Source organism: Ursus maritimus, unplaced genomic scaffold (genome assembly GCF_017311325.1).
Source record: "Ursus maritimus isolate PB19 unplaced genomic scaffold, ASM1731132v1 scaffold_136, whole genome shotgun sequence".
In the NCBI taxonomy this organism is placed as follows: Eukaryota; Metazoa; Chordata; class Mammalia; order Carnivora; family Ursidae; genus Ursus; species Ursus maritimus.
In genome coordinates this window covers 28,255-46,191 of record NW_024423742.1, presented here as the reverse complement: position 1 = coordinate 46,191, position 17,937 = coordinate 28,255, and the positions used below count along the sequence as shown (strand labels likewise).

Below are 17,937 nucleotides of genomic sequence, written 5' to 3'. Positions count from 1 at the left end.
TACAGAGATTTCCAGGCATTTGTGATTCAAGATTGGGGAAGGGGCGCCTGGGTAGCGCAGTGGGGCGCCTGGGTAGCGCAGTCCTTAAAGCGTCTGCCTTTGGCTCAGGGCGTGATCCCGGCGTTCTGGGATCGAGTCCCACATCGGGCTCCTCCGCTGGGAGCCTGCTTCTTCCTCTCTCACTCCCCTGCTGTGTTCCCGCTCTCGCTGGGTGTCTCTCTGTCACATAAATAAATAAAATCTTAAAAAAAAAAAAAGATTGGGGAAAACATTAGGAATATATGAAACTGGACAAAGAGTTAACTGTGTGTGTATAAGACAGAGCAGAAGCTTAATTAAGTGAATTACTTAAATGTATGGAGAAGTTGAATTCAAACAAATGGAATTTCCAGGAAATAAATAGAAAGAGCAGATTCTATTTCCACAGGCTGTTTGATGAATAGCAGTTCCAGCTTTGAGGCTGTGAGCCCTGCAATCATGGGCACTTCTTCAGCCACAGGACCATTGACCTTTACATCAGTGGAACCCCAATGATTCTTTTCAGAGCTATTTTTATATCTCTGTTCCTCAGGCTGTAGATGAAGGGGTTCAGCATGGGGGTGACCACCGTGTACATCACTGAGGCCACTGCACCTGCGTGGGAGCTCTGGGTAGCAGCAGAGCTAAGGTACACTCCTAGGCTTGTACAATAAAATAAGGAGACAACTGAGAGGTGGGATGCACAGGTGGAAAATGCTTTATACTTGCCCTGAGCTGTTGAGATCCCAAGTATGGAGGAAACTATCTTAGAGTAAGAGTAAAGGATCCCAGCTAGGGGACCACCACCCAGAAGCACAATTAGAAAATACATCAACATGTCATTAAGAAAGGGGTCTGAACAGGCAAGTTGGATGATCTGATTGAGTTCACAGAAAAAATGGGGAATTTCCACCTCTGTACGGAAGGACAGCCGCAACAGCATTGAGCTCTGTAACGAGGAATTCAGAACACTGATGATCCAGGACACCAGAACCAGGAGTCCACAGAGCCAGGGGTTCATGACGACCATGTAGTGCAGGGGGTGACAGATGGCCACAAAGCGGTCATAGGCCATCACACTCAGGAGTAAATTGTCCAGGCATCCAAACACAACGAAAAAAATATCTGGCTGAGGCAGCCTTCATAGGTTACGGCCTTGCTCTGAGTCTGGATGTTCCACAGCATCTTGGGGATGGTTGTGGAGGTGACACATATGTCTACAAGGGACAGGTTGGCCAGGAAGAAGTACATGGGGGTGTGGAGGTGGGAGTCAGAGCTGACGGCCAGGATGAGGAGCAGGTTTCCAAGCACAGTGATCAGGTACATGGAGAGGAAAAGCCCAAATAGGAGGGGCTGCAGTTCTGGTTTCTCTGAAAATCCCAGAAGAAGAAACTCTGAAATTTTTGTATCATTTCCTGGTTCCATGGAGGTGACTACCAGGAAAAAAAAAATAACACAATAATTTTTGCAAATAGGCTTCATTTATTTATTTATTACATTTATTTTTTTTATTTGTAGGTTTTTATTTAAATTCCAGTTAGTTAGCAGAAAGTGTACTTTTAGTTTTAGGTGCACAAAACAGTGATTCAATACAACCATATAACATCCGGCGCTCACTACAAGTGCCCTCCTCTATCTCCATCACCTATTTCCCCCCATCCTCCACCATCTCTCCTCTGGTAACCAGGACTGTGTCTCTGTGATTGAGAGTCTGTTTCTTGGTTTGCCTCTCTCTCTTTCTTTTTCCCTTTGCTTATTTGCTTTGTTTCTTAAATTTCACAGATGACTGAAATCATGTGTCACTTGTCTTTCTCTGACTGACTTATTTCACTTAGCACACTACTCTCTAGCGCCATCTGTGTCATTGCAAATGGCAAAATTTCATTCTCTTTTAGGCTGAATACTATTCCATTTTCTATGTATATACCACTTATTCTTTATCCTTTCCTCTATCCATGGACACCTGGGTTGCTTCCATGGTTTGGCTATTACAGAGAGTGCTGCTATAATGGGGAGCATGCATCCCATTTGAATTAGTGTTTTTGTATTCTTGGGTAAATACCTAGCAGTGCAATTGCTGGATCATAGGGTTGTTCTATTTTTAACTTTCTTTTTTTTTTTTTTTAAAGATTTTATTTTATTTTATTCGACAGAGATAGAGACAGCCAGCGAGAGAGGGAACACAAGCAGGGGGAGTGGGAGAGGAAGAAGCAGGCTCATAGCGGAGGAGCCTGATGTGGGGCTCGATCCCATAACGCCAGGATCACGCCCTGAGCCGAAGGCAGACGCTTAACCGCTGTGCCACCCAGGCGCCCCTATTTTTAACTTTCTGAGGAAATTCCATACTGTTTTCTGGAGCACCTGCCCTAGTCTGAATTCCTACCAACAGTGCAAGAGGGTTCCTCTTGTCCACATCTGCTCCAAAACCTCTTGTTTCCTGTGTTGTTAATTTCAGCCATGGTGACAGGTGTGAGGTGTTATGTCATTGCAGTTTTGATTTGTGTTTCCCTGATGATGAGAGATCTTGAGCATCTTTTCACGTGTCTGTTGTCCATCTGTATGTCTTCTTTGGAAAAGTGTCTATTCATGTCTTCTGCACATTTCTTAACTGGATTATTTGTGCTTTGGGTGTTGAGTTTCGAAACTTCTTTATAGATTTTGGATAATAACCCTTTATCAGATATGTCATTTGCAAATATCTTTTCCCATTACTGCAGGTTGCACTGCTAGGTATTTACCCAAAGGATACAAAAATACTAATCAAAGGGGTTCATGCACCCTGATGTTTATAGCAGTGGTATCAACAATAGCCCATCTATGGAGAGAGCCCAAATGTCCATCAACTGATGAATGGATAAAGGAGATGTGGTGCATATATATAAAGGAATAATACTCAGCCACCTAAAGGAATGAAATCTTGCCATTTACAATGACCTGGATGGAGTTAGAAAGTATTATGGTAAGTTAAATTAGTCAGCCAGAGAAAGACAAATACTATATAATTTCACTTGTGTGTGGAATTTTAGAAACAAAGCAAATGAACATAGAGAGGGAAAAAAGGAGAGACAAACAAGGAAGCCAACCCTTAACTATAGAGAACAAACTGAGGGGTGTTGGAAAGAGGTGGGTGGGGGGATGGGTGAAATAGTTGATGGGGGTGAAGGAGGGCACTTGTGGTGATGAGCACCAGGTGTTGTATGGAAGTGTCGAATCACTAAATTCTACATCTGACACTAATATTGCTCCGTATCTTTACTAACTGGAATTTAAAGAAAAACATGGAGAAAAAAGAAAAGTCTATACAATCCAATGATGAAGAAAGAAGATAGATATAATTTTTATAAAAATAAAATCATGTGCCATGTCAGACAGTGACAGGTGGTTTAAAGGAAAAAAAAAGTCGGTATAAAAACGAGTGGATGGGGAGGGTGCTAAGTTTTAATAGGAGTTCAGGAAGACCTGCAAAGAAGGTGACATTTTAACAGAGGCTTCAAGAAAGATGAAGCAGGAAGCAGGAGGATATCTGGGGGAGGTGTGTGCCCTTCAGGGAAAGCAGAGCAAAGGCCCTGCAGAAGGCACTTACTGCAGATCTGCAGATCTCAACATGCAGTCAGTGTGGTGAGGGAATGAGCAAGAGGAGAGAGAGGAGAGGTGGTGGCAGAGAATGTTGAGGACCGAGGTGGCTTTCCTGCCACTGATGGGACTTCAAGACACAGGGAGTCCTTCCTTTATATGGTGTTCTTTGCATTCTATTACTTGTATTCCTAGGAGTTGTGGGAATGGAGATAGATCCCTTCCTTATTTCCATTGTTGGTGAACATTCTGGCACTTAAGGGTCACATATTGGAATATATGAATTCGGGTACCATTGTCCTGAGGACTGCTCATGCCCCACAACACACACGCACACACACACACACACACACACACACACACACTCACACACTCACACGCACTCACACACAGATGCACAGAGTGCATTCTGATCTTCTGGCACTGTGTTACTATCATGCTTTTCTCACCCCAGCCACAATAATGTTGAAAGAATGATAGAAGGCAAGCAGTCAAGAAAACAGAAGGGGGAATGAAACATGAGAGACTATGGACTCTGGGAAACAAACTGAGGGCTTCAGAGGGGAGGGGGATGGGGGAATGTGATAGGCTGGTGATGGGTAGTAAGGAGGGCACATATTGCATGGTGCACTGGGTGTTATATGCAAGTAACGAATCATGGAACTTTACATCAAAAACTAGGGATGTACTGTATGGTGACTAACATAATAAAATAAAAAAAATATTATTATTAAAAAAAAAGAAGAAGGCAAGCAATCAACATCAGATTACCTTTACTCTGAAGACAGTGTAAATAGCACTTAAATTCTAGTTAGTAAGCCTCCCAAGAACATGGAAACATGCACTCCACTTTATTACAATCATCTTGTGTCCTATATTAAAGAAACATAAAAAAGCAATTCCAGAAACACAGAGAGGAAAGAAAAGGACACAGGAGGGCAGAGATCTAATAAGCTCAGGTGGTCCCTGAGAGACGGTGATCAGCAGAAATCTTCCCTGGTTCTGGCAGCATTCCAGCCCCATTTCACATCCCCTGATGCCCAGAATAATTAACAAAGAAGGAAAAAAAAAAACAACACTGCATCAAACAAGAAAGGAGTGATATTTTTATGATATCAAGATATTTTAGTCATTGAATATCCCTGTAGAAAAATGTGCAAAGGGAATAAACCTGCAATTTACAACAGAAAGTACACAATATAGGATAATAGAAGGGTTTTTTTTTTTTTAAAAGATGAAATAATAAGAGATTTTCCAAAAGATTTTAAATGCAAAACTTTTGGAATCAGACAACCAGGTTTTGAATGTCAGATCTACCACATATAAGCTGTTTGAACTTGGGAGAGACAAGCAATCCATTCCAAATGTGAATGTCTTTACTGAACTAGTGGGGATAGCAGCATCTGTCTCCTAGGGTGACAGACAGCGGTCGTTAGTATGTGTAAAAAGCTTACCATATAGTTCCTTCCTGTAAGTAAAGGAGTGATTATCACACAAGTGAAGAGATTTGGCTGAGTTTTTTCTTCCACCTCATAAATATTCCCATAGTTTCCACACCTCTTGGTAATGAAGCATTACAAAGTGAAGCTAGTAAGCTTACCCCTTTTTGCATATGAAACACAATTTTATGGGAATACTCACCTTGACAGAAGATGCTGAGAAATGGATGTAAATAGAGAACTGCTGTTGCAAGGAAATAGCTGCCTGCATGGGTCTAGGGCTTTCCATAAATACGGAACACGCTCAAAAACACACATCTTAGAAAGTTCACAGCTCACATCTCCAGTCCCAATACTCTGTTTTCCTGCTTCCCTTAGCTGCAAACTCCTTGGATATGTTCTAATTTCCCTGGAACCACTTTAGGTCTTCCAGTTCCTTCCCCCTCCTCATCCAACTGTGTTTCCATTCCCACCACGTGTTGTCAACAGTGATGCCTGTATTGCTGAGACCAGTGGACACTTCTCTTTTGAACACATTACATAAATTAATTAATGAGTCTACCTAGTCTCAGGTGACCTCATGTAAAACTTCTCAGATTCCATTCTCTCCAGTCCTTTCCTGAAATACCTGCTGAGCTCTCAGACTCACCTGGGTGGGGTCTGTAAGATGAAGGTCTCCATCTCAAGGTCCCAATTTCTCCCTTGATGGTTGACCATCAACACACCAAAGTTCTGTTCCCAGACAGGACAGCAGGAAGCAGTGAAGCGTGGGTCCCCCAGCCAGACTTAGGAACCCAAAAGCAACAACCATGTCCCGGCCAGTCCAAGGATTCACATGCTGAAGTTCTGAAGCAGAGGAGATATTTACAGCTCCCTGTGTCTGCTCACTAGGTGCTGTTTCCATTGTTACTCCCTCCTCAGAGCACTGCATTCCCTGTGGGCCACTGGTCTGGATAGGAAGGAAACTTTTCCTGCTGAGACTCTGTTCCTGGGAGACCAGAGTAGAAGTCAGGTGAATCCAGTTTGCATTCCTCCTTCTCATGAACTTGCCTGCCTTCCAGAGGTCTAACCTCCTTGCACTTTCCCTTAACCTTGAGATGATATTGAATAGTTTTAGTTGAGGGTTTGCTTTACTATTTATAGCTTTGGGGTGATGTTAATAAATAAGCCATGTGATCTTTTTCATGTTTGGTTTTGAAAGAAAAGTCCAAGTATCCACCTTAAAGTCTGAAATAAATTCTGTGTTTGTTCCTTCAAAGGGAGGGCCCCTGAACTGATATCAAAAATACCTCTGACAAAGACTTTAGTAGGCAGAATAATGTCCCCAAGATATTTCCACATCTTAATCTACAGAATCTCTGGGTATGTCTTGTGTATTCAAGGGAGAATTAAGGTTGCAAATAGTATTAACATTGCTGGTCAGCTGACCTAGGATAAAGTTATTCTGATGATCCAGGTGAGCTCAATATATCAGAAGGGACTTCAAATGTGGAAGAGGGAGGCAGAAGACTTGGAGTCAGAGAGAGATCTCGAGATGCTATGTTGCTGGCTTTGAAGATAAAGGGGGGCACAGGAGTCAGGGAGTACAGGTGGCTCTAAAGCTGGAATAGGCAAGAAAACCTGTTCTCCCCAGACCTTCAGACTGAACTCTTCTCTGCAGACAGAGTGATTTTAGTGCAGGGAGACTTATTTCAGACTTCTGACTTCCAGAACTATCAGAAAATAAATGGTGTCATCATGAGCTTAGGAAAGATGGTCACAGTAGTTCCTGAGGGAGAGCCTGCTCTGTGCCAGGGAATTTCCCGTGAGCTCTAAAATTTTACTAAGTTCTCAGACCAAATCTTTAGATGTAAATCTCCAGTTTACAGGTTAGGGAACAAAGCTTCCAAGGTTCATTTCCTTTCCTGAGGGAAAAGAGACACATGCAAACTTGTCTGACCACCTAAGGTCAGATCTGAGGTGGGTGGGCGGATTCTGAGGGAAGAAGAACGCACCTGACTCTGACACTGGACCACAGCCTTAACACACAAACATGTGTACAGACCAAGACAGGCAGCATCAATGACTGGGAGCTAGTTACAAACGCAGACTCTCTGGGTCACACTTGACATGCCAAATTAGTAACAACACTTCCCACGTTATGACAGTCAATAATTTATCCAGACATTTTCAAGTCATCTGGAGGCAAAATCATCCCTGGTTGAGAACCACTGGCCCATCTCATTGCCTTCAAGTCAAAGCACATCCATTCATAATGACCCAGTTCATAATTCTGGGTTGTTCACTCAACCCTTTCAAGTCACATTTCTACAAATGCGGAATGAGGCTCATCATTTTATGGTCCTCATAGAATGCCTTTTGCAAAATATAAATGAGACAATCCATATATGATTATGAGCTCAACCCAGTGCATTAAACGGTCTAAAGAGATCTTTTATAACATCAAGTGTTTTATAAGTGAAGGACTAAATGTCATATTTTAATCTGTATGAAAAACAGCAAACTCTTAATTGATTTGTCAAAAGAATTATGAATCCAAGGGTTGTTGTGCCCATGGTTTTATATCAAAAGAACCCACTTTTGCTTGTTGGAGAAGGAAGACCAATTTTCTAAGGCTATGAGGAGGTGTTCTCCCACCACAAGTCAATGTTTTACAGACCCAGAAACATAGTCAAGAAAAGTTCCTCAGTCTTAGATTTGGAAAAAAACTTTCACTCAGGTCTGTGGAAGGTTTCAGTGTTGGAGCTCTGGAAGCTAGGGAAGTTCAGGAAGGAGTAGTAAACATTGGATGCACCTGAATTCTAACCTGGTGTCTTGGGAACAGAGAATCTATAGGAAAAAATTCCATTCTGTCCAGATAAGTTCCCATGGGGAGATGTGCTCAGGGGTTGGAGTAATAATGGTAAATGTGTCTAATGAGCAGGTATAGGGAACAGATACAGCAAACACAGGAGCTGTAACTATCCCCTCTGCTACAGCCCCTGGGCATGTTCAACCTTGAGCTGGAGGAAACATAGTTTTTGCATTTGGATTCCTAAGTCTGCTGCGGGAGCCATGCTTCACTCCTTCCTGCTGTCCTGTCTGGGAACAGAGCATTGTTCTCCATCATCAACCATCCAGGGAGGAATTTGGACCTCCACATGGAGACCTCCCTCTCAGATACCCCATCCAGGTGAGTCTCAGAGCTCAGCAGTTATGTCAGGAAAGGGTCAGAGAGAATGGAAGCTGAAAGCTTTTACCTGAGCTCACCTGACTGTCTAACCAGTGAAGCCTGGGGCCAAGAGACCATTGTGTTTGTGGTTTGTTCGTTTTTTTTTGTTTTTGTTTTTGTTTTTTTGTGTTTTTTTTTTGGTGTGGTGAACTCATTCATTTATAGTCAACTTATTTAATATATTAAAAAAAGAAATGTCTGTTGAACTTAGCATGAAAATGATTTGCTATGCACCCTATGTACAATGCACTCTGATATTTTCTATTGTGCTTTATTCTATTCTATTCTTTTTAAAAAATTTTATTTAAATTCAATTAATTAACTAGTCTATTGTTAGTTTCAGAGTAGAGTTTAGTGATTCATCATTTGCATACAACACCCAGTGCTCATTACTTCAGTGCCCTCCTTAACGCTCATCACCCAGTTACCCCATTCCCCTACCGTCCTTGCCCCCAGCAACCCTCAGTTTGTTTCCTGGAGTTCACCATCTTTTATGGTTTGTCTACCTCTCTGATTTCCTCTTATTTCATTTTCCACACCCTCCCTCTATGATCCTCTGTTGTTCTTGTTTTTTACCATAATTTTTTATTATGTTATGTTAGTCACCATACAGTACAACCCTAGTTTTTGATGTAAAGTTCCATGATTCATTACTTGCGTGTAACACCCAGTGCTCCATGCAATATGTGCCCTCCTTAATAGCCATCACTGCCCTATCCCATCCCCCACCCCCTACCCCTCTGAAGCCCTCAGTTTGTTTCCCAGAGTCCATAGTCTCTCATGGTTCATTCCCCCTTCAGTTTTGTTTCTTAAATTCCACATGACTGAAATCATATGATAATTGTCTTTCTCTGATTGATTTATTTCGCTTAGCATAATACCTTCTAGTTCCATCCATGTCATTGCAAATGGTAAGATTTCATTCTCCTTGATGGCTCAGTAATATTCCTATATATATAATTCTTTATATTCTTTATCCATTTACCTACTCATACAAACCACATTTCTCTCCCATGTCCTCCATCCCTGTGCTAGTGGCTCCCTACTTCTGTTCTCTCATCACTGGCAAGTTCTGTGAGCACAGATTCTCTCATTCCTTCATGCAATATGTATTTATTCCTACTGTTCCCAACCAAACTATGTCAGGGGGTAGTCAAGAGTCTGTATAACACACCCCAGGGCACTCAGAGTTTAGCAGGGAAACATACATAGAATTAAATAAAAGTTACACAGCGATAACTCCCACATGTAAATTACTGCAAGAGAAAGTGTCCTTTCTTGTGGAAATGTGAAAACAAAACAAAAGAAAACAAAACAAACATTCGTGAAGGAGATGACTCCTTGCAGTCTGAAAGAGGTGAAGGGATTGTGAAGATAGAAAGGAGGTGAATAATCCCTAAGAGACCAGTGAGCGACTCCAAGCAGAAGGCAACAGGTATATGGAGTCTCTGAGCCTGGAGACTGGGGCTTCAGGTGAAGCTAGAACTCAAGTTCAGTGTTTGTGACATGGATGTGGGCGAGGCAGCATGAGCGGGAATTTGGGGTTCAGTCTCCAGCGGGGAGTCACGAGGAAGGGGTTAAGGTGGGGAGGTAGACAGTAACTTAAATGCAATATAGAAATATATCTCCGGGTAAATGTGAATATTGTCTAGAGGGTGCCAGTCTGTGGTAGGTAGAGAGCCAAGAAGGAGCCGAAAGAAGGCTGTGGAACTGGACACCCAGACGTGAGGGAGCAATGGGGACATTGGAGAGAAGAAAAAACTCAGCCAAATCTCATCGCCAGTGATGAGCACTCATTATCAACAAGAGGGAACTATGCTAAGCTCTTTACATATATTTCCTAACTCTGTCAACCACCTTGAGATGACAGACACCTCTAGCCCTACTATTTTGGAGGGGTGATATTAACATTTAGAACAGTTTGACCCTCCAAGTTCAAATAGAAAATATGCAGAGATCTAAAATAAAAATCTGAGTTTCTGATTATAAAAGTTTTGCATTTTATATCATTTGGAAAAGTTCTTTTAGCAAATAATCTTTCAACATCCCCCATTTTTGTTGTACTGTGTGTATTTCCTTTTGTGAGTTGTGTGTCTTCCCCTTGCTTGTTATTCTGGTGGGATGTTCAGTGGGTCAGATGACCTGATAGTGTAAAATCCTCTCTACTCTTTCTTTTGGATAAATCGCCTTTTGCTGCTTCATTGTTCTGGCCATCTAGGAGCTGTAACTGGGGTTGGAATGTTGCCAGAACCAAGGACCTTTGCTCCTCCTCACCATCTCTAGGGGCCCCCTGAGCTTATTATCTTTCTCCCCACTTTCCTTCCTCAAAATTTTTGCAACTGATTTTTTTGTTTCTATTTATTTATGTATTTATGTATTTATTTATTTATTTATTTGAGAGAGAAGAAGAGGGGGAGAGAGAAGAGATCACAAGCAGGGGGAGTGGGAGAGGGAGAATCAGACTCCCTGCTAATGTGGAGCTTGAACCCAGGACCCAAGGATCATGACCTTAGCTGAATGCAGATGTTTAACCGACTGAGGCACACAGGTGCCCCTTTTATGTTTCTTTAAATACTGGACACAAAATGATCCTATTAAAATGGAGACCCATGACTATAGGCTCATGGGAGATTAAACTCCTGGAAATTGTATGCAGTTTGACATTTTTAGGAGAAAGACAATTGGATATCTGCAGCTTGCCATGTGTCACTGTTTGCCTAATTATTGTGGTGGAGGTGACAATAGCCTGGTAGTGATTTTTAAACCAATAAATGAACAAATGTAAAGCAGAATGGTGAAGGGTAGTGAGAGATACAGGCTTCCAGTTAAAGAATGAATGAGTCATGGGAATAAAAGGCACAGCCTAGGGACTATAGTCAGTGATATTGTCATAGTGTTGTGTGGTGACAGATGGCAGCTCCACATGTGTTGAGCAGGGTGTAATATTTAAATTGTTGAGTCACTGTGTTGTACACCCAAAACCAATGTAACATATATGTCAACCACACAGGATTTAAAAATTAATTAAAAAAACTCAAGTATTTTCTCAGAGCCTTTGTACTGGTTGTTCTCTCTGATGGGCACACATTTCCCCAGATAACATGGTGTCTCCTGCTGTCTCCTCCGTGAAGGAGGCCTTGTGTAAACATGGGCTGGTCTGCCCGAGCAACCTGTGGAAACTAACACCTCCATCCACTCTTTCCTTTTATCCCACTTTGTATTTCTTCATAGCACCTGTCACCTTCTGATATTCTATCCGATCTTTATCTGCTTATCTTCTCCACCACTGAATGTGCAGACACTTGTTTCCTGACACCTATACTCTTGGCCTGGGGGTCAGTCAGTACTCAAGTTTATTCCTCAAACGTGTGACAGAATTTCTCATTGAAAGTATAAAATATATGAGTACTTGGGGGAAAGGCCAAGGGTGGGATGCACGTTCCTATTCAGAGCTGGGAAGGTCTTGAGAGGGGACAGATTTCATATAAAACCTATGGAAATTGACTTTGTGAATGTAAAATTAAAAATTGTGGAATTTCAATGATATTTGTAATGTTCATTATAGAGAAAATTAGTCATGTTATTTTTTGTTCCCCGGTAGTGACCTCCACCACATGGAACCAGGAAATGATACACAAATGTCAGTGTTTCTTCTTCTGGGATTATCAGGGGAACCAGAACTGCAGCCCCTCATATTTGGGCTTTTCCTCTCCATGTACCTGATCACTGTGTTTGGAAACCTGCTCCTCATCCTGGCCGTCAGTTCTGACTCCCACCTCCACACCCCCATGTACTTCTTCCTGGCCAACCTGTCCTTTGTAGACATCTGTTTCACCTCCACCACCATCCCCAAGATGCTGTGGAACATCCAGACTCAGAGACAAGTCGTAACCTATGAAGGTTGCATCACTCAGATATACTTTTTTCTGCTCTTGGCTGGATTGGACAACTTTCTTCTGGCTGTGATGGCCTATGATCGCTTTGTGGCCATCTGTCACCCCCTGCACTACACGGTCATCATGAAACCCACCTACTGTGTACTGTTGGTTCTGGTGTCCTGGACGATGAGTGCCCTGAATTCCTTAATACAAAGTTTAATGGTGTCGTGGCTGTCTTTTTGTAGATTGGTGGAAATCTCCCACTTTTTCTGTGAAATCAATCAGGTGGTCCAACTTGCCTTTTCTGATAAGTTTCTTAATGACATGGTGATGCATTTTGCAGTTGCATTGTTGGGTGGTGCTTCCCTGGCTGGGATTCTTTATTCTTACTCTAAGATCGTTTCCTCTATATGTCGAATATCATCAATTCAGGGCAAGTATAAAGCATTTTCCACCTGTGCATCTCACCTCTCAGTTGTCTCCTTATTCTATTGTACAATCCTAGGAGTGTACCTGAGCTCTGCTGCTACCCAGAGCTCCCACGCAACTGCAGTGGCCTCGGTGATGTACACGGTGGTCACGCCCATGCTGAACCCCTTCATCTACAGCCTGAGGAACAGAGACATAAAAGGGGCTCTGAAAAGAATCGTTGGGGTTCCAATGTTGTAATAAGTGTCCATGATTGCAGGGCTTACAGACTTGGAGGCAGGAACTATTATTTTTTATCAGACTATGGAAATAGAATCTGTTCCTTCTATTTATTTCCTGAAATTTCCATTTGTTTGAATTCATTTTCTCCACACACTTAGGTAACTCACTTTATTAAGGTTTCACTCTGTCTAATACAGTTTCCCCTTTGTCCATTTTCAGCTGTTCCCAATATTGTCCCCAACTTTGTGTCACAAATGCCTGGAACTTTCTGTATCTTACTTACATGGGACATGTTGGATTTCTTAAAGTAATTTCACTTCAAATGACTTATATCATGCCAAGTACATTTTCCCTAGATTTCCCCTAATAATAATATGAGTTGCATTCCCCATATGGAAGAATCTACACTTGGCCACTAAGCCCTTTATATAACTTCAATGTAGAGGAGAATAAAAAAAACCCAGTTTTCACCTAGGGTTTGTCAATCTTGTTACATCCCTACCATCATTCCTCTTCCTGATAACATGGACTCTAATACTGTCCCCTTTAAGTCTCAGTCTCTTCACAGGGATGGTCAGGTTAGGAAAGCCCGGGCACCCCCTGCACCCCTGTGCTTGTGGACATTCCCACAGATGCTTCCCTGACCAGAGCCTCTGCTGTGGCTGCACCAGCCCTTGGGTTCTTACTGTGACTGCAAGACAGGCTTCTGCAGCACACATCAGAGACTCTAACAAAACCAGGTTTAGTACTCACAGGTCCTGGAGGGCAGAGGCAGAAAAATCTGGGGGGAGAGGGAGTGCAGAGTTTCAGAGAGAGATGAAGGCCAGACCTGGGGTCCTGCCTTTACTGGGGTCCATGGGAGGGTGCCTGGAAGTTTGCAGGTTCCCTCTCTATTTATGATTTTAAAACATAGGAGTGAAATTCTGGCTTGGAAAGGGAAAGCGGGGTCACTCATATGTCAGTATTGAGGTTACCCAGGGCTTTCTGAGGAGGTGCTTCATGGCTGGAGCTGCCTGGCTGATAGTGTCCCACACCTGACAATATGTTTATTCGGCATGGTCGTCCTTGAAATGGATGCCTCAGAACTCAAGCTTAATGTCAGGCACTTACTCTACAAACATGGTACCGTGTTTCTAACTAGTCTTGTTTTATTCTATGTCCTGTGTGTCTAGAATGCCCACCATAGCCACTGGCAAAACCTGTTAGCAAGTATGTATCTCCCAGTGCAGTCTACATGGAAATACAAATGTGAATAAATAGCGTGACCTCATATGTGTCAGTGTCAGAGATGACCGTAAACATGAGGATGCATTTTATTTGGGTTAATGCCCAGTAGTGTAATTACTGGATCATATGGTACTTCTATTTTCAGTTTTTTGAGGAACTTCTATTCTGTTTTCCACATTGGCTTCTCCAGTTTGCATTCCCACCAACAGTGTGCAAGGGTTTCTCTTACTCCACATCTCCAGCAATACTTATTGTTCCTTGTGGCTTTCACTTTAGCCATTCTGACAGATGTGAGGTGATATCTCATTGTGTTTTTGAATCCATTTCCCTGATGATGAATGATGTTGAACATCTTTTCACGTGTCTGTTGGCCATTTGTGTGTCTTCTTGGGAGAAATGTTTTCATGTCTTCTGGCCACTTTTAAATTGAATTATTATATATTTACTTTTTTAGTGTTGAGTTGTGTAAGTTCTTTATATATTTTGGATATTAACCCCTTGTTGGCTATATCACTCACAAATACCTTCTCTCATTCAGTAGGTTATCTTTTTGTTTGTTGATTGCTTCCTTCACTGTGGAAAAGCTTTTAATTTTGATGTAGCCATTTGTAACATAGTTGGTTATAGAGGGTATAATGCTAGGTAAAATCGGTCAGTCACAGAAAAACAAATACTGTGTGATTTCACTCATATGTACTATTTAGGAAGCAAAACAAACAAATAAAGAAAAAAGAGACAAACAAAAGAACAGACTCTTTAATATGGAGAAGAAAGTGGTGGTTGCCAGAGGGGAGATGGGTGGGAGAATGGGTGACATAGGTGATGGGGATTAAGAGTACACTTATCGTGTTGAGCACTGAGTAATGTAGAGAATTGCTGAATCACTGTATTGCACACCTGAAGCTAATATAAAACTGTATGTTAATTACACTGGAATTAAAATAATAAAAAACTTAAGAAATAAAAGCGTGCAACATTTCACACCACCCATTTTATTACGATCCAAAATATTTCTTTTTCATGCTGTGCATGTATTGGGAAGCATGGAAGATTAGTGTCCACACCTGAAGGGGTTTATTCATTGAGGTGAAGGATTGCTTAGTTTCTTCTATGTTTTATCACAGTTATCTTACTGTTTCTACTTGAAAACTTCCACTGCTACCTGCTAATATGACTCTCTCTATTGTTCCATGAAATAACACCCTATTCCTAGTATTTCTAACAAATGCTAAGGGATAGAGAATGAGCAATATCAGTAGTGTCCATTGTGCACCTTCTTCCTCCTCAGAAATCTCTTCCCCCTGCATGTCCAGAGGACGCTTCACACAAGAGCTGGATGTCCTGCTAGTCCTGTGGTTCAGAGTCACCGGTTCTTCTGCACGAACGTGCATGTCTTTTGTACTCTCAAAGTGACCTGGAAGGGAGCCCACATATAGTCACTTGTTCATCAAGTCATCGGAAATGAACGTGAGTAACAGAAAGATCATGACTCTTCTCCTTAATGTCAGATCATGTGCCACAAGTAAAAAGCAGTACATGTTCTAATTGCTTCAGATCTTTTCACTTGGATGATTGTGTCAGTCAGCTCTTGCTGTGTAACAGGCTGTCTTTGTCAAATGGGATAGCATAATACCTTAACAATCAAATGGAATTATGTGCTGGGGAGCGTTTCTGATCTCTGCTGGGTCCTCATGGGTCTGGAGTCAGGAGTGAATCTCTGTGTTGTGTTTATTTTTTAAAATATTTATTTATTTGAGATAGAGAGAGTAAGAGCAAGCGAGAGAGAGAGAGAGCATGAGTGGGGGAGGTGCAGAGGGAGGAGGAGAATCAGGCTCTCCACTGAGCAGGGAGCCTGACACAGGGATCAATCCCAGGACCTTAGGATCATGACCTGAGCTGAAATCAAAAGTCAGATGCTCAACTGACTGAGCCACCCAGGTGCCCATCTACATTGGTTTCTAAGACTCATCCATGATGTTGTTTGTGGTTGTGGTGTTCTTCTGTTTTCAGGTAATATTGCCTCTTATTTCTATATTTCCATATGTAGGTTAATTTTGTATTCATAGAAAAATTAGTTTATCATGTGAATTACTTAAATTTAATTCCGTTGTTCATATATACATAGTGAACACCTGGCTTTCTTCCCCATTAGAAGCGTATTTTTTTACCCCTCCTAAGTGAGTGTCAGCTACCTGTGCTCTAGATCGTACCCGTAGCCATGCACCATTAGGCTTGTTTCACTGAATCAATCATTGGTGTACAATTACAACAATAACCTGCATATGTGAAATGTACACATTGGTGAGTTAAAGGAGCTCCACAAAAATGAAGAGTACATGCTGCAAGTTTCTATTTGTGTATGATATAAGACTGTACATAAGTTTTATCTGCTTTGGGAGGTAATTACTAAACATTTAAGCCTCTCGAGCATCATATTCCCTATTTCTGAATGTAACGTGGGATTCTAAACATGACTTCATAAGGCCATTGTGGGGAATGAATACAATGTGTGGAACTTCCTTTTTTACTTCAAAGAAAACATTTGAGGGTAATGGTTGTGTCTTGGATACGTGTGTGTTTCCATACATTTTCTTTCAAATAAGCTCATCACATGTGTTCACATACAGATGCATTTATGATCTCATCTTTTATGTTGAAAGGAATCTTGAGAAAGCTGGAGAGGGTAGCACTAAAAAAGAATGAACTTTTAAATTTATGTGAAATAAAACAATGCAGAAATACAGACAAAGATTTAAACTACAGTGGCTGACCTTAATTTTGATCATGAGTTTCTTTCCTATGTCACTGTCTCAAAGGTCCCATAGTCAGGTGCCACAAGGAACTCACTGCACCAGGTGATGGGGCAGAATATCTCCAAATCAATTTAAAATTTCCTTTCTACCTACTGTGGGTTTTTAATGTAAGTTGTCCTTATCCAAGGTAAGCTGATGAGTGAATTGAGAGGCTTAAACTCCATTACCTCAAATAATTGTGTTGACTATGCCCATATGAGAATCATCCTGCCGCGGTAAAATATCCCCACACTCGTTGCTAAAAACAAACACACATGTGCTCTTACAGTTGCGGAGTCAGAAGCTTGGAAGGAGTCTCATCAGGCTAATAGCAAGATGTCTGCAGGCTGAGCTCCTTCTACAGGCTCAAGGGAGGATCTGTTGTTTGCTCTCCAATTCCAGTCTCTCTTGCTGGCCGCCTGCATTCCTGGGCATATGGCCCTTCTTCCACCTTCAGAGACAGCAGGGCAGTGTTTTCAAAGTCTCTCTGACACAAACTCTTTTGTTGCTCTTGCCAACATTTGCAGGACTGTTGTCATTACCTTCATCCCACCTGGACAATCATAAGTAAGCATTTTATCTTTTTTTAAAAATTAATTAATTGTCAGAGTCCATAGTCTCTCATGGAGGGGGGTGGGGGTATGGGATAGGCTGGTGATGGGTCGTAAGGAGGGCACGTATTGCATGGTGCACTGGGTGTTATGCTCAACTAATGAATCATCGAACTTTACATCAAAAACCAGGGATGTACTGTATGGTGACTAACATAGCATAATAAAAAATTAAAAAAAAAATTTTTAAGACTTCCGGTTAAGATGGCGGAGGAGTAGGAGACACCTTTTACAGCCGGTCCCCTGAGTCGAGCTGGATAGGTACCAGACCAGCCTAAACAACCACGGAAACAGCCTGAGACACAGGAAGATGCATCTGGATCTCTACAAATGAACATCTCCAGCGCTGAGTATTGAGGTACGAAGCGGGGAGCCATGAAACCGTGCACAGATATCAGAAGATAAATGGAAGGGGGAGGGAGCCGCCGCGTTCGGGTGCCGAGAAGAGGTAGCCACTTGCACGGGGGAGCGGGCGGGCTCGCGGTCGGCACCTGCAAAACAGCAGACTGAGACCCTGAACCGGGTGCGCGCGCCACC

General features: G+C 42.1%; 1 protein-coding gene and 1 pseudogene across 1 annotated transcript; one reads left to right on the top strand and one right to left on the bottom strand.

Moving 5' to 3' along the window:
- Positions 1-511: 511 nt before the first annotated feature.
- LOC121102362 lies at positions 512-1,446 on the bottom strand (annotated as a pseudogene).
- Positions 1,447-11,625: 10,179 nt separating this feature from the next.
- LOC103681929 (olfactory receptor 7A5-like) lies at positions 11,626-12,788 on the top strand. The gene has a single exon (XM_008711494.2). It carries the CDS (start codon positions 11,856-11,858, stop codon positions 12,786-12,788), a length of 933 nt encoding a protein of 310 aa, XP_008709716.2. The 5' UTR covers positions 11,626-11,855.
- Positions 12,789-17,937: the final 5,149 nt, after the last annotated feature.

Bases quoted from the DNA above. Each gene is read 5' to 3' on its own strand.
- LOC103681929 (XM_008711494.2), top strand. From the start codon at position 11,856: ATGGAACCAGGAAATGATACACAAATGTCAGTGTTTCTTCTTCTGGGA.